Source organism: Heterodontus francisci, chromosome 11 (assembly GCF_036365525.1).
Source record: "Heterodontus francisci isolate sHetFra1 chromosome 11, sHetFra1.hap1, whole genome shotgun sequence".
NCBI classification, from domain to species: domain Eukaryota; kingdom Metazoa; phylum Chordata; class Chondrichthyes; order Heterodontiformes; family Heterodontidae; genus Heterodontus; species Heterodontus francisci.
The window spans coordinates 32178043-32198702 of NC_090381.1; the positions used below are offsets into that span (position 1 = coordinate 32178043).

The window sequence follows — 20660 nt, forward strand, 5'->3', positions numbered from 1 at the left end:
TTTTTTGAGGATGTAACTAGTAGAATAGATAAGGGAGAACCAGTGGATGTGGTGTATTTGGACTTTCGATAAGGTCCCACTTAAGAGATTAGCGTGCAAAATTAAAGCACTTGGGATTGGGGGTTAGGTACTGACATGGGTAGAGAACTGGTTGGCAGACAGGAGACAAAGAGTAGGAATAAATGGGTCTTTTTCCGAGTGGCAGGCAGTGACTAGTGGGGTACCGCAAGGATCAGTGCTAGGACCCCAGCTATTCACAATATATTTTAATGATATAGATGAGGGAATTAAAAGTAGTATATCCAAGTTTGCAGATGACACAAAGCTGGGTGGGAGTGTGAGCTGTGAGGAGGATGTAGAGAAGCTCCAGTGTGATTTGGACAGGTTGAGTGAGTGGGCAAATACATGGCAGATGCAATATAATGTGGATAAATGTGAGGTTATCCACTTTGGTGGCAAAAACAGGAAGGCAGATTATTATCTGAATGGTAATAGATTGGAAAAGGGAGAGGTGCAGTGATACCTGGGTGTGCTTGTGCACCAGTCGCTGAAAGTAAGCATGCAGTTGTAGCAGGCAGGTAAGAAGGCAAACGGTATGTTGGCTTTCATAGCGAGAGGATTCGAGTATAGGAGCAGGGATGTCTTGCTGCAATTATCCAAGGCCTTGGTGAGACCACACCTTGAGTACTGTGTGCAGTTTTGGTCTCCTTATCTGAGGAAGGATGTTCTTGCTATGGAGGGAGTGCAGTGAAGGTTCACCAGACTGATTCCTGGGATGGCAGGACTGACAGATGAAGAGAGATTGGATCGATTAGGCTTGTATTCACTAGAATTTAGAAGAATGAGAGGGGATCTCATAGAAACCTACAAAATTCTAACAGGACTGGACAGACCAGATGCAGGACCGATGTTCCCGATGGCTGGGGGAGTCCAGGACCAGGGGTCACAGTCTAAGGACTGAGATAAAGAGAGATTTCCTCACCCAGAGAGTGGTGAACCTGTGGAATTCTCTACCACGGAAAGCAGTTGAGGCCAAATCATTAAATATATTCAAAAAAGAGTTAAATATAGTTCTTAGGGCTAAAGGGATCAAGGGATACGGGGAGAAAGCAGGAACAGGTTCCTGAGTTTGGATGATCAGCCATGATCGTATTCAATGGCGGAGCAGGCTCGAAGGGCCAAATGGCCTACTCCTGCTCCTATTTTTCTATGTTCTATGTTTCTATGAGTTAGTGCCATCACTCTGTGCCTCTCCTCGACTGGGAGTTGGTGCTGTCTCTCTGTGTCCCCTCACTGGGAGTTAGTACCGTCACTCTTGTGTCCCACACACTGGGAGTTAGTGCCGTCACTCTGTGTTCCCCTCACTGGGAGTTAGCGCCGTTACTCTGTGCCATCGGGGAGCTCCTGCCATCACTGTGCCTCCCCATGACTGGGTGTTAGTGCCTTCACTCAGTATCCTACTCGATGTTACTTTGTTTCAGGCCAGACTAACCACCACAGAGCAGGTCCAAAGACGCATATTTCCCCATCACTGCTGATATATCTGCCAGTTGCAGTTAACTGGAGATGTGATTTATAAAAGTATTCCCCTTGTGAGATCAAACTTGGTACTTATGGCAAAGCCTTGCAGTGTGAGACTTCCCACAAACCAGGTCTTTGTCCCAGTTTCTTCTGAAATGCGTTGCCTCTTTGAAGCGCATTGTGTGTGACAGTAGTCCAGCCTGTTCAGTGAGGCGCAGTATGCAGCATCTGTGCTGCTTTCTTTAAACATCTATTTAAGAAAAATGCATCAGAGCTGATTGAATGTTAAGCTGCTGCTTGAAAGTTACACTGAGTGCTGTACCTCTGACAGGCCAGTCCCAGCTCATTCACTGCTATACTGATCTACAGCAATCAGACAGAAGTGAACATAGGAACAGGAGTAGCCCATTCAGCCCCTCGAGCCAGTTCCACCATTCAATCTGATGGCTGATCTGTATTCTAACACCATCTATCTGCCTTGGTTCCATAATCTTTTATACCTTTACTTGATAAAAATCTATCAATCTCAGTTTTGACGTTTTCAATTGACCCCCCAACCTCAACAGCCTTTTGTAGGAGAGTGTTCCAGATTTCTACTACACTTTGTGTGAAGAAGTGCTTCTTGACATCACCCCTGAATGGTCTAGTTCTAATTTAAAGTTACGCCCCTTGTTCAAGACAATCTAGCCTATCAAATCCTTTGTTCATCTTGGACACTTCAACTAGATCATCCCTTAATCTTCTATACGCAAGGGAAATAGGCCTAGTCTATGCAACCGGTCCTCATAATTTAATCCTTATAGCCCCAGTGTCATAGTGCCCTGCGTTCAGACTCCGGGAAAATATTGGATCAGTAGTCTTCACTGCTCGGATCAGGAGAATGCAATAATAACTTGTAACAAGTTACTTGTACGCTCCACCCCCTCAAAAGATTATTCTCCTTTACTTTCTGTTGCAGCCCAACATGGAGTGTTTTCTCTGCCCCAGAGAGTGTACATTCCAACTGCACTCAGGCTTCTTCCAGTGCCACTTACTGTCCAGGTTCACACTTGAAGAATAGTCACTTGGGTAAGATGCTGGAGAGCACCCACTGCCCAACAATATCCTGGAAAAAAGAAAGCAGAGAGACGCTTGACAAAAATAAAACTCCACACTGGACATTAGTAGATTTACTTCGTCAGGTGGTCTAAAAATGCCATTAAGCTTTACAAAGCTGCATGAGTGAACAACCTTTGTACAATGAATATGTTTTGCAGTGGGATGGTTTCTGTGACACAGTCACACAGATTGGGCCGTTATAGGAAGTTTGTGACATCATACCTGAGATCGGGCACATCTGCTGATTCATCATCTTATGGGTCCTGGATAATAGTGCTTGGTATTATCAAAGGGTCACATCCCACAGACATTTGGCTTATTACAAAAGGCCATTAAAAAAAAAATGAATAAGATTGAGAATGAATAAAAAGAAGACATGGTTTTAAACTAATTGCACACAGAATGTCGCAAGAACCCATTTAACCTCATTAAAACTAGACTGGCCTCCATAGTTCTAGGCAAAAATGTGAATGATTTTTCTTAGCCTTGCATGTAAGTTATATTAAACATCACCAGGACAATTCGATGGAAGTAGTGGGAAAGCAGTTAGAATTGGTTGTATTATTAACAAGCATATTAGAGGTTAAGCACGATGCATAAGATCCTGCAAAAACAGGCTGATTTATCTGTCTTTGGTTTGTCTGCGTTCTGTGTGTTGGGTAGTGCAATGTCTGATTATCATTGTGCCATTTCTTTGTACAGTAAAGACAGAGCCTGGGTCTGTAGGAGCTTGCTTCAGCTCTACACTTCCCACAGCAGGCATTGTGAAAGTGGAAAGAGCAGGACTGGATGGGACGTTTGAAATTATTGAGTAAGTCCAGCATTTTATTCTCAAATCCCTTTTCTATGAATGCCTGCCAGATTCATCTAAAAAGTAAGGTACAGCGCACCTTCGGTACAGAGTAAAGCTCCCTCTACACCGTTCCATCAAACACTCCCAGGTAAGGAACAACATGGTTTAGGTACAGAGTAAAGCTCCCTCTGCACTGTCCCATCAAATAATCTCAGGGCAGGCACAGCACGGGTTAAGTACAGAGTGAAGCTCTGTTAACACTGTCCCATCAAACTGTCCCAGGTAAGATGTGCTCTGGCCTGTACTCAGCTACATTTGACCTCATTGTTCCTGGAGTGGTGGTGGAAACCAGGTCAGTGTTCTTTGATCACTCCTGAAAATGCATGTCTGTGAATGGTGGGTGACGCACAACTGTGAAGTCTGCCACAGTCAAATACCTTGCCAGTACTCTCTGTCTAGCTTCACAGAAGAATAGTCACTTGGGTGAGATACTAAAGATGAGACCGCCTCGGATAACAGCTGGGGAGAAAAGGGAGAAAAGCAACATTAAAAAAATCTCACTGACTAACTATGTGCTTCATTGTTGAAGTCTGCTGTACCAATACCTCAATGTGAATGTGGAGATGTTCAATGATGCAGCACCCACCCTTTGTGTTATATCCATCGGTTCAGTGTGGTGTCCCTGTAGAAATAAACGGCAGGTCCATCAGCAGTCTGAAGAGAAAAGACAACGGGGTGTTAGGTGTCACTGCTTTAGTGACACATACAGAACACTAACCAGCCTCTGATTCCTTACTACTTTTAGCCTTGAATATATCGAGAATGTGCAGCAGCTACTGACTGCCATCCTGAAGAAGGTGCCTCTGATTGTTCCCAAGAAAAGTGAGTAAAACTGTTTGATTTTTGTTTCAGCACATTGTCCATTTTAACATTGGATTTCGCAGTCGCAGACCAACCCTGCAATGGCAGCAAATCCTGTGTGTTTACATTGGGCAGGTTTTGAGTCCATACAAAACTATTTCCAGCAGATAACCTGTTATTGTGTTGTTGGTTGAGGGATACATATTGTCCACGAAACCTAGAAGAAGCTCCCCTCCTCTTCTTCAAAATGGTGCCGTGGGATCTTTTACATCCACCTGCGAGAGTCGACAGGGCCTCAGTTTAATGTCTCATCTGATAGATGGCACTACTGACAGTGCAGCACTCCCTCAGTACTACACTGAAGTGTTAGCCTGGTTTATGTGCTCAAATTTAAAAGGGCTGTAGTTCAGATGGTCATACAGTTTCATGTGGCTATTGGAAAGGGACTGTAGTGTAGTGGCCTGGAGTAATAATCCAGAGAACGTGAGTTCAAATCCCACCAAGGCAGTTTGCAAATTTTAATTCCGAAATAAAAAGATGTTCTCAGTAAAACAACCATGAAGCTGTTATAGTGTCATAAAAATTCAACTGGTTCACTGATATCCTTTGGGGAAGAAAACCTGCTGTTCTTACCCAGTCTGGCCTATATGTGACTATAGTCCTACACCAACACAGTTGACTCTTAACTGCTCTTTGAAGTAGCCTAGCAAGCCACTCAGTTGTATCACACTGCTACAGGCATGGACTGCAGCAGTTCAAGAAGAGCAATTACCACCATCTTCTGGAGACAACTAAGAATGGGCAATAAATGGTAGCCCAGGAATTAATTAGAAAAGATCATGGAGATCTCTTGGTGCCCTGGCCAATATTCATGGCTCAACCAACAATAAATTAATTGGCCATTTTCCCACTGGCTGGTTGTGGCACTAATTGGCTGCCACATATGGCGACATTGTAATTCCTTGGACATGAAGTGCCTTAGACGTTCCCAGGACATAATGAGGACTATAAACTTTAGGCGTCAGCCTCATGGCTTCTCTTGGCATTGCCTCCAAAGCTTAAATGGTGACTAAAATTGTAAGTCATTAATCAAGGTGCAGCTGGTCATTTTAACCTGATGTTCTTTGACTTATGCTCAACTGACGAGCGCACAAAAACGCACAAGAAATAGGAGTAGACCATATGGCCCATCGAGCCTGCTCCGCCATTCAAAACGGTCATGGCTGATCTTAGGATTCAACTCCACTTTCCCGCCCGTTTGCTATATCCCTTGATTCCTTGAGAGACCTGTCTATCCCAGCCTTAAATGTGTTCAATGATGGAGCATCCACAACCCTCTGCAGTGGAGAATTTCTGAAACCAGCTTTCCTTTTGAGGGAAGCAACAGGTCCTTGCTCGGTGTCTTACTGAGTGTTGAGGCTGAGTCTGACACCTCAGCATGTAGCGACCTTCAGGCAGGACTTAGTGCATTAGTGCCCATGACCCACTGGTCGAATTCAGCACTTTGTTTATTGCTGCCCGACTGCTTTGGCAAGTTAAGTGCTGAACCTACTATCACACCCAAGCTCACTTTCCTTTAGCTATTTCTGCAACCTCCATGGTATATCTGTGACACCCAGTAGTCATTATATAACTGGTGCCACTGTTAGATACATTAAACACTGATCAATTAAGTTTCTCCAATAGATGATGACACCAGTCCATTCTGTGCCATCTCTCTGGAACAGTACTACAGCTGGAATATTGGAAAGAGGAGAGCTGCAGAGGTAAGGCTCAACCAGCTCTGTTCTTGAGCCCAGATTAATTTGCGATCTATTGTTTTTTGTTTTAATTATTCAAAGCTCTGAGGGGAGAAATGAAGAGAGGAGCAAAATAAGCAGGGTTCACATAACCGATTGCCATCCATTGGTCCCTGCTGAAAATGTATGTGGATTTTGGGTAAGGAGAGGAGCAGGCACCACAGTGATGCATCCCTTGGTGAAATATCCCACCAACATTCACCGGGCTTGTCTGCGAAAAATAGCAGTTTGGATGAGGCAATTGTCACCTGTGCAACTAGAGTCCAGCGGCAGTTAGCATTCAGAAATGGGGGCTGGTGAGGCAGAGGGTTGACCTGCTTTGTGGTCTCTTCCCCTGTCGTTCTGAAAGCAGCTTTCCCTCTATTTGAGGGAAGCAAAAGATCCTTGCTCGGTGCCTCACTGAGTGTTGAGGCTGATACCTCAGCATGTAGCAACCTTCAGGCAGGACTTAGTACATTAGTGCCCATGATACAGGGTCCCTCTGCACTAGTGTATGTGTTACAGGAACCTGTGTCCCAGCACCTCTGATACAGGCTGCTGTGTCTTTATTTATTTATTTAGAGATACAGCACTGAAACAGGCCCTTCGGTCCACCGAGTCTGTACCGACCAACAACCACCCATTTATACTAATCCTACATTAATCCCATATTCCCTACTACACACCCATCCTTCTCCTACCACCTACCTACACTAGGGGCAATTTACAATGGCCAATTTACCTACCAACCTGCAAGTCTTTGACTGTGGGAGGAAACCGGAGCACCCGGCAGAAACCCACGCAGTACCAGGGAGAACTTGCAAACTCCGCACAGGCAGTACCCAGAACTGAACCCGGGTCGCTGGAGCTGTGAGGCTGCGGTGCTAACCACTGCGCCACTGTGCTGCCCTATGTACCCCATGATAGAAGATCACATGACCTGGTGCCCTGTGATACCAGGATCCCATGTCCTGGTGGCGCATAGGAACTGAAGAACAGGAATAGGTCCCTCAAGCCTGCTCTGCCAGTCAGTTTGATTATGCCTGATCTGTTCCTCAACTCTATTTACCTGCCTTTGTTCTATATCCCATGATATCTTTCCTTAACAAAAATCTATCAATATCAGTCTTGAAACCTGCAATTATCCCAGCACCTGCTGTCTTTTGGGGAAACAATTCCAAATTTCTACTACCTTGTGTATGAAAAAGTGCTTCCTGATTTCACTCCTGAATAGCCTAGCTCTAATTTTAAGATTGGACCCCCTTGGTCTGAATTTCCACATCAGAGGAAATAGTTTCTCCTTATGCACCCTATCAAATCCCTTAATCACTTTAAACACCTCAATTAGATCACCCCTCAAACTTCTAAACTCAAGGGAATACAACCCACATTTATGCAACCTGTCCTCAAAACCTCACTATTTAAGCCCTGGTATCTTTCTGGTGAATGTTTGCAGTTTCCTTCCAAGGCCACTATGTCTTTCCTGAGGTTTTGTGCTCAAAATTGAAGGTAGTACTCAAGCTGGAATCTGACCAAGACTCTGTGTAATGGAAGCATAACCTCCACCCCTTTATATTCTTATTCCCTTGAGGTAAAGGCTAGCATTCCATTAGCCTTTTTCATGACATCAGCATGCGGATAATTTTGCATCTGTCGTCTTTCCCTTTATTTTTAGTCTGTAAGGACGGTGGTATAAAGCAGAGAACCTCATGTTGCCCTTTCCCTCCCTGTCTCCCCCAGTGGCAGCGCGCAGTAGCCGTGAGGAAAATGCTGCAGGAGGTGATGGAGAAATGCTCGCGGTTCAGCAACACAGAAGCAATGAAGACCAAGCAGATCATGCATTGGTGCCGCCAGCGCGGGTACACACCCCCCGACCCAGAGACTGCCATCACTGAAGAGGATGCAATGGAAGATATACTGACTCAGATCAGCAATGAGCCAGGTGAGCTGTCCACTCGACTCCGAGCAATAACTAAGGCAGGTGAAATGACCAAACCAATCCGGCAAAATGTTCGCTGAGGTGAAGGGTTCAAATCCATAGCCGAGGCAAGTTAAAAATGAGGAAGACGGGAGTGATAGGAGAAGTCAGGGGAAACTTTTTCAATCAAGTTGCAGTGTTGCCAGGTTCCATTTCCTATACCCACTTCAGCAAAGGTTCCCTGACGTGTGTGTGGTGAAGCAGTAGCTCCTTGTGCTATACCATGTGGAGTGGAGGTACCTTGTCCTGTGCACTGTATGGGGAGACTCCTTCCCCAATGCCTAGTGCAGCAAGGATATTCTTGCCCCTGTACCCTGTACAGTTGAGATTTTTTCTCCTGTACCCTGTACAGTGGAGGATTTTTCTCCAGTATTCTGTACAGTGGAAACTCTTTCCCCTGTAATCTCCACCTGAGGTCCCCAGCATCACAGATGCCAGTCTTCAGCCAATTCGATTCACTCCATGTGATATCAAGAAATGTCTGAAGGCACTGGATATGGCAAAGGCTGTGGGCCGTGACAACATTCTGGCAATAGTACTGAAGACTTGTGCTCCAGAACTAGCCACGCCCCTAGCCACGCTGTTCCAGTACATCTACAACACTGGCATCTACTTGGCAATGTGAAAAATTGCCCAGGTATGTCCTGTACACAAAAAGCAGGACAAGTCCAACCCGGCCAATTACAACCCTATCAGTCTACTCTCAATTATCAGCAAAGTGATGGAAGGGGTCGTTGACAGTGCTATCAAGCAGAACTTGCTCAGCAATAATCTGCTCAGCGATGCTCAGTTTGGGTTCCGCCAGGGCCACTCAGCTCCTGACCACAGCCTTGGTTCAAACATGGACAAAAGAGCTGAACTCAAGAGGTGAGGTGAGAGTGACTGCCCTTGACATTAAGGCAGCAACTGACCGAGTATGGCATCAAGGAGCCCTAGCAAAACTGACGTCAATGGGAATCGGGGGGAAACCCTCCGCTGGTTGGAGTCATACCTAGCGCAAAGGAGGATGGTTGGGGTTGTTGGAGGTCAATCATCTGAGCTCCAGGACATCACTGCAGGAGTTCCTCAGGGTAGTGTGCTAGTCCCAAGCATCTTCAGCTGCTTCATCAATGACCTTCCTTCAATCATAAGGTCAGAAGTGGGGATGTTCGCTGATGATTGCCCAATGTTCAGCACCATTCGTGACTCCTCAGATACTGAAGCAGTCCGTGTAGAAATGCAGCAAGACCTGGACGATATCCAGGCTTGGGCTGATAAGTGGCAAGTAACATTCACCCCACACAAGTGCCAGGCAATGACCATCTCCAACAAGAGAGAATCTAACCATCTCCCCTTGACATTCAACGGCATTACCATCGCTGAATCCCCCACTATCAACATCCTGGGGGCTACCATTGACCAGAAACTGAACTGGAGTAGCCATATAAATACCGTGGCTATAAGAGCAGGTCAGAGGCTAGGAATCCTGAGGCGAGTAACTCACCTCTTGACTCCCCAAAGCCTGTCCGCCATCTACAAGGCACAAATCAGGAGTGTGATGGAATACTCTCCACTTGCCTGGATGGGTGCATCGCCAACAACACTCAAGAAGCTCAACACCATCCAGGACAAAGCAGCCTGCTTGATTGGCACCCCATCTACAAACATTCACTCCCTCCACCATCGACGCACAGTGGCAGCAGTGTGTACCATCTACAAGATGCACTGCAGCAATGCACCAAGGCTCCTTAGACAGCACCTTCCAAACCCGCGACCTCTACCAACTAGAAGGACAAGGGCAGCACATACATGGGAACACCACCACCTGCAAGTTCCTGCCCAAGTCACACACCATCCTGACTTGGAACTATATCGCCGTTTCTTCACTGTCGCTGGGTCAAAATCCTGGAACTCCCTTTCTAACAGCACTGTGGGTGTACCTACCCCACATGGATTGCAGCGGTTCAAGAAGGCAGCTCACCACCACCTTCTTAAGGGCAATAAGGGATGGGTGATAAATGCTGGCCTAGCCAGCGACGCCCACATCCCATGAATGAATTTAAAAAAATTCACTCCCTTTACCACCAACACACAGTGGCAGCAATGTGTACCGTCTACAAGATGCACTGCAGCAGCTCACCAAGGTTCCTTAGACAGCACCTTCCAAACCCACGATCTCTACCAACTGGAAGGACAAGGGCAGCAGATGCATGGGAACACCACCACCTTCAACTTCCCCTCCAAGCCACACACCATCCTGACGTGGAACTATATCGTCGTTCCTTCACTGTCGCTGGGTCAAAATCCTGGAACTCCCTTCCTAACAGCACTGTGGATGTACCTACACCACATGGACTGCAATGGTTCAAGAAGGCAGCTCACCACCACCTTCTCAAGGGAAGTTGGGGCTGGGCAATAAATGCTGGCCTGGCCAGCGACGTCCACATCACATGAATGAATTTTTAAAAAACCTGTACCATGTGGACTCTTTCCCCTGTATCCTGTACAGTCAAGTCTCTTTCCCCTGCACCCTGTAAGGATAAGACTCTTTCCCCTGCACCCTGTAAGGACAAGACTGTTTTCCCTGCATCCTGTGCAGTCAAGACTCTTTCCCCTGCACCCTGTGCAGTCGAGACTCTTTCCCCTGCACCCTGTGCAGTCGAGACTCTTTCCCCTGCACCCTGTGCAGTCGAGACTCTTTCCCCTGCACCCTGTGCAGTCGAGACTCTTTCCCCTGCACGCTGTACAGTCATGTCTCTTTACCCTGTATCCTCTACAGTCAAGGCTCTTTCCCCAATACCCTGTACCATGGTGACTCTTTTCCCTGCACCCTGTAAGGACAAGACTCTTTCTCCTGCACCCTGTACAGTCAGGACTCTTTCCCCTGCACTCTGTATAGTCAAGACTCTTTCCCCTGCACTCTGTACAGTCAGGACTCTTTCCCCTGTACTCTGGACAGCGAATACTCTTTCCCCAGTGCCATGTACAGTCAGGTCTCTTTCCCCTGTACCCTCTAGAGTCAACACTTTCTCCTGTACTTTGTACAGTCAAGATTCTTTCCACTGTACTGTGTGCATGCAGTCAAGTCTCTTTCCCCTGTATCATCTACAGTCAAGACTCTTTCGCTGCACCCTGTACAGTCGAGACTCTCTCCCCTGCAAAATGTGCGTCGAGACTCTGTCCCCTTCACCCTGTGCAGTCGAGACTCTGTCCCCTGCACCCTGTACAGTCATGTCTCTCTTCCCTGTATCCTCGACAGTCAAGACTCTTTCCCCAATACCCTGTACCGTGGTGACTCTTTTCCTGCACCCTGTAAAGACAAGACTCTTTCCCCTGCATCCTGTAAAGACAAGACTCTTTCCCCTGCACCCTGTAAAGACAAGACTCTTTCCCCTGTATCCTGTAAAGACAAGACTCTTTCCCCTGCACCCTGTAAAGACAAGACTCTTTCCCCTGCACCCTGTAAGGACCAGACTCTTTCCCCTGCATCCTGTAAAGACAAGACTCTTTCCCGTGCACCCTGTAAAGACAAGACTCTTTCCTCTGCACCCTGTAAAGACAAGACTCTTTCCCCTGCATCCTGTAAAGACAAGACTCTTTCCCCTGCACCCTGTAAAGACAAGACTCTTTCCCCTGTACCCTGTATTGTGGAGACTCTATTTCCTGTACCTTGTACTGTCAAGACTCTTTCCCCTGCACCCTCTACAGTCAAGAGTCTTTCCCCTGTACCCTGTACAGTGGAGACTCTTTCCCCTGCACAGTTGACCCTCCTTCTCCTGTACGTGTATTGTGTAGTTCCAATGTGGTCCTTATCAATAAATTGTCAGAAAGATAATCTGAAGCCCTGTCTCTGAGATGTTTTCACTGTCCGGTTCAGACTAATTTCTGATTTCTGTCTTCTTTTCCTGCATCCTGTGGGACTGAGTCGAATGGAGTTTCAGGGTCATGGCAGGCTGGATTTTAATCAGTTTAATATTTTATTAATAAGGGTCTGCAATTTTTTTATTGCTGGCAATTATTTGACAGCCCCAATTACTAAAGCCCCATGTTCCTTAAAGACAGTGTCCCAGCAGACACTCTATTTATAGCTTATCAGCCCATTGCAACAATATGCAAACTATATGCTCAGTGTCCTTGTCCTATTTAGTAGTATATTATCCCTGTATTAAATCACTGGGATAAAGTTAGATCAATATTTAAAAGACATCAGGGATAAATAACACACAGTTGAGGAAGGAAGTATAATCTGATTTTATAATTAGACCCAAATTTACTTTGTGAGAGGCAGGGATGGCAGTCAGTTAGAAACGTTCCAGTTTATATTGCCCATAGTTATTTACTAATTTTGCATTATTTACAAACCGTTGGGGACATTTACAAATCCTTAGAGTTATTTACAAATCATTAATGCTTCTTAAAAATGCTTTGAGGTCAATTTTAACCCTTCTTTAGTTTAGTTTAATTTAGAGATACAGCACTGAAACAGGCCCTTTGGCCCACTGAGTCTGCGCCGACCATCAACCACCCATTTATACTAATCCTACATTAATCCTATATTCCTACCACATCCCCACCTGCCCCTATATTTCCCTACCACCTACCTATACTAGGGGCAATTTATAATGGCCAATTTACCTATCAACCTGCAAGTCTTTGGCTGTGGGAGGAAACCGGAGCACCCGGAGGAAACCCACGCAGACACAGGGAGAACTTCCAAACTCCGCACAGGCAGTACCCAGAATTGAACCCGGGTCGCTGGAGCTGTGAGGCTGTGGTGCTAACCACTGCGCCACTGTGCCGCCCTAGAGAGGGACTGGAACAGGAGATGGTAGCGGGGCTGACGGGAGCCCTTAAAGTGGAACATTGCGATTTCACGCTGTTCCTGCTGGCTATCGTTTAAATGTTTGCTGCAGTTACATAGCTGAAGCTCCTTGTAAATTTATACAAGTTGGTGTCCGATTACATCAGTGGGGTACCAATCACATTTTAACTGGGCCCTGAGTAGGGAAACTAATGGGGATTTTCCACCAGCCTGAAGCAGGTTTGGTGCTAGCCTGGAGACAGAAGAGGCCATCCAAGGTGGGTGAAAAACTTCCCCTTGTGGAGCTATAGAGGAGCAGGAGTATTCCTACGGACTCCAGAAGGAAAGTCAAGGCGTCTCCAGTGCCGGACTCCTCTCCTTTCCTTCCTACAAGGCTCTCCTGAAATGCCCTGCCTGCCAGTGAGCCTGCTTTTGGTGCCAGCAGGCGGCCTCTGTCTGCCTGAACTTCCTCTCGTGCCCGCCAGCCAGCTGCTGCCCCCTGCTTGTTTCGTCCAGGTAACATAGGAAGAGGAGGAGGCCATTTAGTTCCTCGAGCCTGTTTAACCATTCAGTGAGATCATGGCTGACCTGTGACCAAACTCCATACAGCCTTTGTCCTGTATCCCTTAAAACCTTTGGTTAACAGAAGTCTATCAATCTCAGAATTAAAGTTAACAATTGGCCCAGCATCAGTTGCCATTTGCAGAAGATAATTCCAAACTTCTACCACCCTTTGTGTGAAGAAGTATTTCCTAACTTTCACTCCTGAAAGCTCTGGCTCTATTTTTTAGGCTATGTCTCGTGGCTCTAAACTTCCCAACCAGCAGAAATAGTTTCTCTTAATCTACCCATCTGTTCCCCTTAATATCTTGAAAATTTAGATGAAATCACCCTTTAACTTTTTAAATTCCAGGAATGCAAAGCTAGTTTGTGTAACCTGTGGAGTCCAGGTATCATTCTGGTAAATCTAAGCTGCACTCCCTCCAAGGCGATATATCCGTTCTAAGGTGTGGTGCCCAGCACTGAATGCAGTACTCCAGGAGTGTTCTAAACAAGGCTTTGTATAGCTGTAGCATGACTTGTAATACTTTGCATTCTAATCCTCTTAGATATAAAGGCCAGCATTCCATTCACCTTTTGGATTATTTTCTGTATCTGTCCATAACATTTTAATGATGTACATGGGCTCCTAAGTCTCTTTGGACTTCTACTGCTTTGAGCTTTGCACAATTTCGAAAGTATCCTGTTCTATCGTCTTTAGGTCCAAAGTGGATGACCTCACATTTGCCTAAATTAAAATCCATTTGCCACAGTTTTTCCCATTCACTTAATCTAAATTTGTAATGTTATGCTACCATCTACACTTCTTACAGTGAAACCTATCTTTGTGTCATCATCAAACTTGGATATGTGACTCTCTATCCTGTCATCTAAGTCATTAATAGATACAGTGAATAGCATGCAGAAGAAGTCTGGGAGTTCAAGTACTCTGGACCTCAAAAGTTTTGCATTTGTAGCTACTTCCCTCACTCAGAGTTAAAATTGACCCCTTTGTGTTATTCATAAACCCTTAGAGGTATTTACATATTCTTGAAGATATTTGCATATTCCTGGACTTGTTTGCAAACTTCTAGAGTTATTTTCCAAATCACTCCCATTATTAACAACTCCTTGTGTTATTTATAACTTTTTTCCTGTATTTAAAAACTCTCTGAGTTACTTACCAATATTTGGAGACATTTACTAACTCTCCTTTATTTACAAACCCTTGAGTACCTAGAAACTTATGGTGCTATTTACAATCTCTCACCAATATTTAGAAGTTCACCATTGTTTGAAAACTCATGGGGCAATTTTGAGACTCGCTACTATTTACCAATGCTTGGAGGTACTTTGAAACTCACTGTTATTTAACAATGTTTGGGACTATTTAGAAATTCGCCATTATTTACCAATTTTTGGCACTGCATTTCAGAATGCCCCTCTACATACAGTGGCGCTGATGAGCTCTGTCACAGGCTCCTGGAACTGGAGGCCGTTTTGAAAACTGAGCCGGAGAGTGACGAAGAGGTAGATGTCATTGGCATGGTCGAGTCCCCAAAAGTGAAAGTCAAGAAAGAGCTGGAGGAGGAGGATGAAGAGGTCAAATTCTACATGGGCATGATGCCAGCGATGGAGTATGCCAGAGACACAGCACAACAGGTAATGATGAAAAACTAAGATGTAGCTAGAAACCCAACTGGCAACCAATACCTACTGTGTGAAAGAGCCTGGCTCACTATTCCTATTTCCTGTGTGTGTGGTGTGTGTGCGCGCGCACCCTATCCTTTTATGCTGCTATTGTGTCTCCACGCCAACTGCTCCCCTTTCTCTCTGTAGATCGGCGTTACGATTGAGCCCCTGGAGGTGGAGAGCCACATCTATGCGCCAGTGATTGAAGATATGATCATAAAGGTAAAGTCAAGAAGCCATAGATCATTTTGAACCTAGCTTCTTTCTCAAAGCCTGTAAGCAATGGATGGTGCAGTAAAGTGATTAATTGCTGCTGCAGTCTGCAGTGCCAGAGAGTGTAAGGGCCCGGGTCAGTTGGTACAGATACCCACACAGTATGTTTCAAAGCTCAGCAGTACACAAGCCAGGTACTATCTCCAAACAGAGAGAACAAGAAACAGTGAGTCACTCCAAATCATTTGGCAGCTCCGAGTAACCATGAGTCACTCCAAATCATTCAGCAGCTCTGAGTAACAGAATGTCATGATAAACAACTTTTGCCAGCTCTGACTAAAAACAAGTCACTCCAAGAAGCTTACAATCTTTCAGTAGGTGCTGACATTGGCCACGGTTCTTCACCTCCAGCTTGTTCTCTGGAAATTCAGTCTTGGGTACAAAATGAAGAGGGTGCAGAGTTAGGGGCTTGTTAGAAACTGCAGCTTTCTGTGAGTTGATGTACTGATATGGTTCCTGATCATTCGTATCTCTTTGTCTTTAGGCTGCTGAACAGTTTGTAAGTGACATCCTTCGAGAGTCTTTGGGAATTGCACACCAGAGCACTCCCCATAACAGGTACGTTGCAGTCTTATTTCTAATTGACAGAAGTTCTGACAGCCAATGTAGTCAAGTACAAGGGTGAGAGGAGAGCAGGATTTAGCGCAGGATAGAATGCAGGCAAGCAGAGTTTTGGATGTGCTGAGGTTTCCAGAGGGTGGAGGATGGGAAGTTGTCCAAGAGACCATCAGAATAGTGGAACCTGGAGGCGACAATAGGCATCAATTTGCGGTTTTAAGCAGCCGATGGACTGGGATGAGAGCAGAGGCGGGTAATACCTTTGAGGTTGAAGTGCTGATGTTTGTGTTTGGAACATTATCTCAGGGTCAAATAGGACATCTGGTTCAACCTTAGAAAATGGCCAGGAAGCAGGTTAGTGAGCTGAGGTTGTAGCTGGAGCTGAAGACAATGGCTTAAAGACAAGACTGTTTCCCCTGCATCCTGTAAAGACAAGACTCTTTCCCCTGCACCCTGTAAAGACAAGACTCTTTCCCCTGCACCCTGTAAAGACAAGACTCTTTCCTCTGCACCCTGTAAGGACAAGACTCTTTCCCCCGCACCCTGTAAGGACAAGACTCTTTCCCCTGCATCCTGTAAAGACAAGACTCTTTCCTCTGCACCCTGTAAAGACAAGACTCTTTCCTCTGCACCCTGTAAAGACAAGACTCTTTCCCCTGCACCCTGTAAAGACAAGACTCTTTCCCCTGCACCCTGAAAGGACAAGACTCTTTCCCCTGCACCCTGAAAGGACAAGACTCTTTCCTCTGCACCCTGTAAAGACAAGACTCTTTCCCCTGCACCCTGTAAAGACAAGACTCTTTCCCCTGCACCCTGAAAGGACAAGACTCTTTTCCCTGCACCCTGTAAAGACAAGACTCTTTCCACTGCATCCTGTAAAGACAAGACTCTTTCCCCTGCATCCTGTAAAGACAAGACTCTTTCCTCTGCACCCTGTAAAGACAAGACTCTTTCCTCTGCACCCTGTAAAGACAAGACTCTTTCCCCTGCACCCTGTAAAGACAAGACTCTTTCCCCTGCACCCTGAAAGGACAAGACTCTTTCCCCTGCACCCTGAAAGGACAAGACTCTTTCCTCTGCACCCTGAAAGGACAAGACTCTTTCCCCTGCACCCTGTAAAGACAAGACTCTTTCCCCTGCACCCTGAAAGGACAAGACTCTTTTCCCTGCACCCTGTAAAGACAAGACTCTTTCCCCTGCATCCTGTAAAGACAAGACTCTTTCTCCTGCACCCTGTAAGGACAAGACTCTTTCCCTTGCATCTTGTAAAGACAAGACTCTTTCCCCTGCACCCTGTAAAGGCAAGACTCTTTCCCCTGCACCCTGTAAAGGCAAGACTCTTTCCCCTGCATCCTGTGCAGTCGAGACTCATTCCCCTGCACCCTGCAAAGACAAGACTCTTTCCCCTGCAGCCTGTAAAGACGAGACTCATTCCCCTGCATCCTGTAAAGACAAGACTCTTTCCCCTGCATCCTGTAAAGACAAGACTCTTTCCCCTGCATCCTGTAAAGACAAGACTCTTTCCCCTGCATCCTGTAAAGACAAGACTCTTTCCTCTGCATCCTGTAAGGACAAGACTCTTTCCCCTGCATCCTGTAAGGACAAGACTCTTTCCCCTGCACCCTGTAAAGACAAGACTCTTTCCCCTGCACCCTGTAAAGACAAGACTCTTTCCCCTGCACCCTGTAAGGACAAGACTCTTTCCCCTGCACCCTGTAAAGACGAGACTCTTTCCCCTGCACCCTGTAAGGTCAAGACTCTTTCCCCTGCACCCTGTAAAGACAAGACTCTTTCCCCTGCACCCTGAAAGGACAAGACTCTTTCCCCTGCACCCTGGAAGGACAAGACTCTTTCCTCTGCACCCTGTAAGGACAAGACTGTTTCCCCTGCACCCTGTAAAGACAAGACTCTTTCCCCTGCACCCTGAAAGGACAAGACTCTTTCCCCTGCACCCTGTAAGGTCAAGACTCTTTCCTCTGCACCCTGTAAGGTCAAGACTCTTTCCCCTGCACCCTGTAAAGACAAGACTCTTTCCCCTGCATCCTGTCAAGACAAGACTCTTTCCCCTGCACCCTGTAAGGGCAAGACTCTTTCCCCTGCACCCTGGAAGGACAAGACTCTTTCCTCTGCATCCTGTAAAGACAAGACTCTTACCCCTGTACCCTGCTCAGTCGAGATTGGAGGAAATTGCAGCTCATCCTTGACTGGATATTAGACAAACAATCTGACAACACAGAGGTAGTGGAGAGGTGGAGCTGGGTGTCGTCAGCATATGAATGGAAGCTGACCCCATGTCTGCAGATTATGTCGCCAAGGGGCATCATGTAGATGAGGAAGAGGAGGGGGCCAAGGATAGAGTTTTGGAAGACTGCAGAGTTAGCAGTGCCGGTATAGGAAGAGAAGTCATTGTATTCAATTGGTAAGAGTGGGACCAGGCGAGGGCAGTCCCACTCAACTGGACAACAGAAGAAAGCCTTTGGAGAAGTAGAATGTGGTTGACTATGTCAAAAGTTGCAGAACGGTTGAGGAGGGGTAATGCACCACAGTCCCAGAGGATTTCAGTCTCAGTATCCATTGCCAGCCTGAAAACTGATTTTAATCCAGTTCCCTCGTTTCCTCTGCAGCTTCCTACACTTGCACGGAAATAAATTATTCCTATAGGGAGCAACATTAATGAGTGTTTGCTGGGTTGCTGAGTGTGAATAAACATGACAATTACAGTTACAATTAATTGGGCAAGGTAAAGAATGAAAGAAGATTTTCCATTCAGGCAATTGGCAAAAGAGCCAGCGGGAGATGGAGAATCTTTTACACAGCAAGTTGTTGTGATCTGATTTTTCTGCCTGAAAGGCGGCAGAAGCAGATTTAATAGTAACTTTCAAAAAGCAGTTGGATAAATACTTGAAAAGGAAAAAAATATTGCAGGGCTATGGGGAAAGAGCAGGGAGAGTGAGACTAATTGGATAGTTCTTTCAAAGAGCTCGCACAGACTTGATGGGCTGAATGGCTTCTCTCTGTGCTGTACCACTGAATGTCCAGTAATGAAGCTTCTGTTCCTTTGTTTGATTCAGAGCGCCCAGAGAACTGACTGTAATGAACATGCACCAAGCCATCTGCAACATCTCCGTCTGTGACTTCCTCACTAACAAGTACATGGGCATGCTGACAAGCGAACAGACCCCTCATCAACAACTGTGAAAGCCTTCACACTCCTGCCGCCCCACCTGCTGCATCCAGACAAGGACCCAAGAATGTCCATGTCAGTGCATCCTGAGTGTCTCTTGCTGTGCCCATGGCAGGCGAGAGTGACGCTGTGTCGCTGCAGAGTGTGTGTCGTTGGCACTCGCCGTGGAGTCGCAGAAGCTTCCAAGCTGGCACTTGTCGCGGGTTGTGGGGGCAGTGTTTCTGTGGCATTTGTCAATTGAGCAACGGGACAAAAATATGAAAGGCGATAACCCGTGACATACTTTTCAGTGTCATTTGATTGGCGAATGAGGGAGGAAACCAGATCAAAAATATGCTTACAGTTTGATGTACAGTGCAGGAGGACTGAAATGGAAAGCACCTTCCCCTTAATCTGAGCAGTCTCACCTCTGAACCAAATAGTGGCAACCTACCAATAGAGCCGCTTGTTATTTTATTAAAATTGTTTTAAAAAAATGTTACGACACGGATTTGAAATTTAGCGCGAGGCTTCATGCCCTTTGTTGGGAATAATTAACCAGCCTGTCAGTGGCAGCAGGTTGGAGAGCATTATGGCGTCATCTCCGTAATCTCCTATCCGCCTGCTCTTGAGTCTCTACCTTGAGCGAGGGAAGTCGAGCAAAGCCCAGGCTGCTCCCCTGCAGCGAGTGAGAAATCAGACTGAGGTCTGTGTGCTGCCCTCACACAGCCAGCTTTACAACACCACCGACACCTGAAGCAGGTCACCATCTGCATCTTCCCCTCCCTCCAATCCTGGCACTTGAGGAGTATGGCACAGAGATAAAGATGCTGTGAAGATCAGTCTTGCCTTCAAAGCCATCAACATTGTACAGCTTATTGAGCTGACTAATGGGAGTTTGGCTCCACTTCTAACCCTCACTCCCTGGCCAGCAGCCATTGTATTTGTTTTTTGAGCTGTTTTGACTTGATTAGAGAGATGCCAGCATGGATGAATAGCAAGATAGATTCTCATGTCCGTGTGCTGGATGGTTAAACTGTTGCTGGATAAAAAATGCAGTAGATTTGGCCTCGCTGGAACAGTAATGTTTTTATCCCACCCTCTTTCTCCTCTTTTCGGAACCCACAGACAACAAGTTAAAAATTCAGTTGAATAAAATTGACTTGAATAGGAAAAAATGCTGAGTTTTGGCCATTTGCTGGGTACAGACACTACCTTTGAGAGCACAACAGTAAAACTCGTTTCATCACTTGTTCTTTGCAGATGCGCCCTCCCCGCACCAGCTATATAATATGTCTGCCATAGTTTTAAGTTTGCATCTGTAATTCTGATTATGGCTAGGGCTTTGAAACAGCTTTTCCCCAAGAACACTAGAAATCGAAGTGAGAAACCTAAAATGCTGCAAATCATTTTTTGCCTCAAAAAATATACTTTATTCATAAAATTTGAAAGCAAATTACATAACAATTCAATGTCGACAGTACATAAAGTGCAATACTGTTCAATTTCTTTCAATACAGTAAGTGGCACTCAGGTACCTCACTAACAAATACAGGTTAGATATACAATATACATCTGCATTCCATGTCAAACATTCTCTGGTGCAAACAGCCCAAAGGGTTTTA

At 45.9% G+C, this 20660-nt stretch overlaps 1 protein-coding gene across 3 annotated transcripts in view; it reads left to right on the plus strand.

Annotated features, from left to right (window-relative positions):
- Positions 1–20213, plus strand: part of yeats2 (YEATS domain containing 2) — a 228750-nt gene extending 208537 nt beyond the window's left edge. For all 3 annotated transcript variants that reach the window (XM_068041935.1, XM_068041936.1, XM_068041937.1), the window contains 8 exons: positions 3322–3430; positions 4218–4294; positions 5960–6039; positions 7792–7993; positions 14785–15011; positions 15189–15263; positions 15799–15872; positions 18944–20213. In XM_068041935.1, the coding sequence (XP_067898036.1) occupies positions 3322–3430; positions 4218–4294; positions 5960–6039; positions 7792–7993; positions 14785–15011; positions 15189–15263; positions 15799–15872; positions 18944–19070 (971 nt within the window). In that variant the 3' untranslated portion in view covers positions 19071–20213. The remainder of the gene's footprint in view (positions 1–3321; positions 3431–4217; positions 4295–5959; positions 6040–7791; positions 7994–14784; positions 15012–15188; positions 15264–15798; positions 15873–18943) is intronic.
- The last annotated feature ends 447 nt before the right edge of the window (positions 20214–20660 follow it).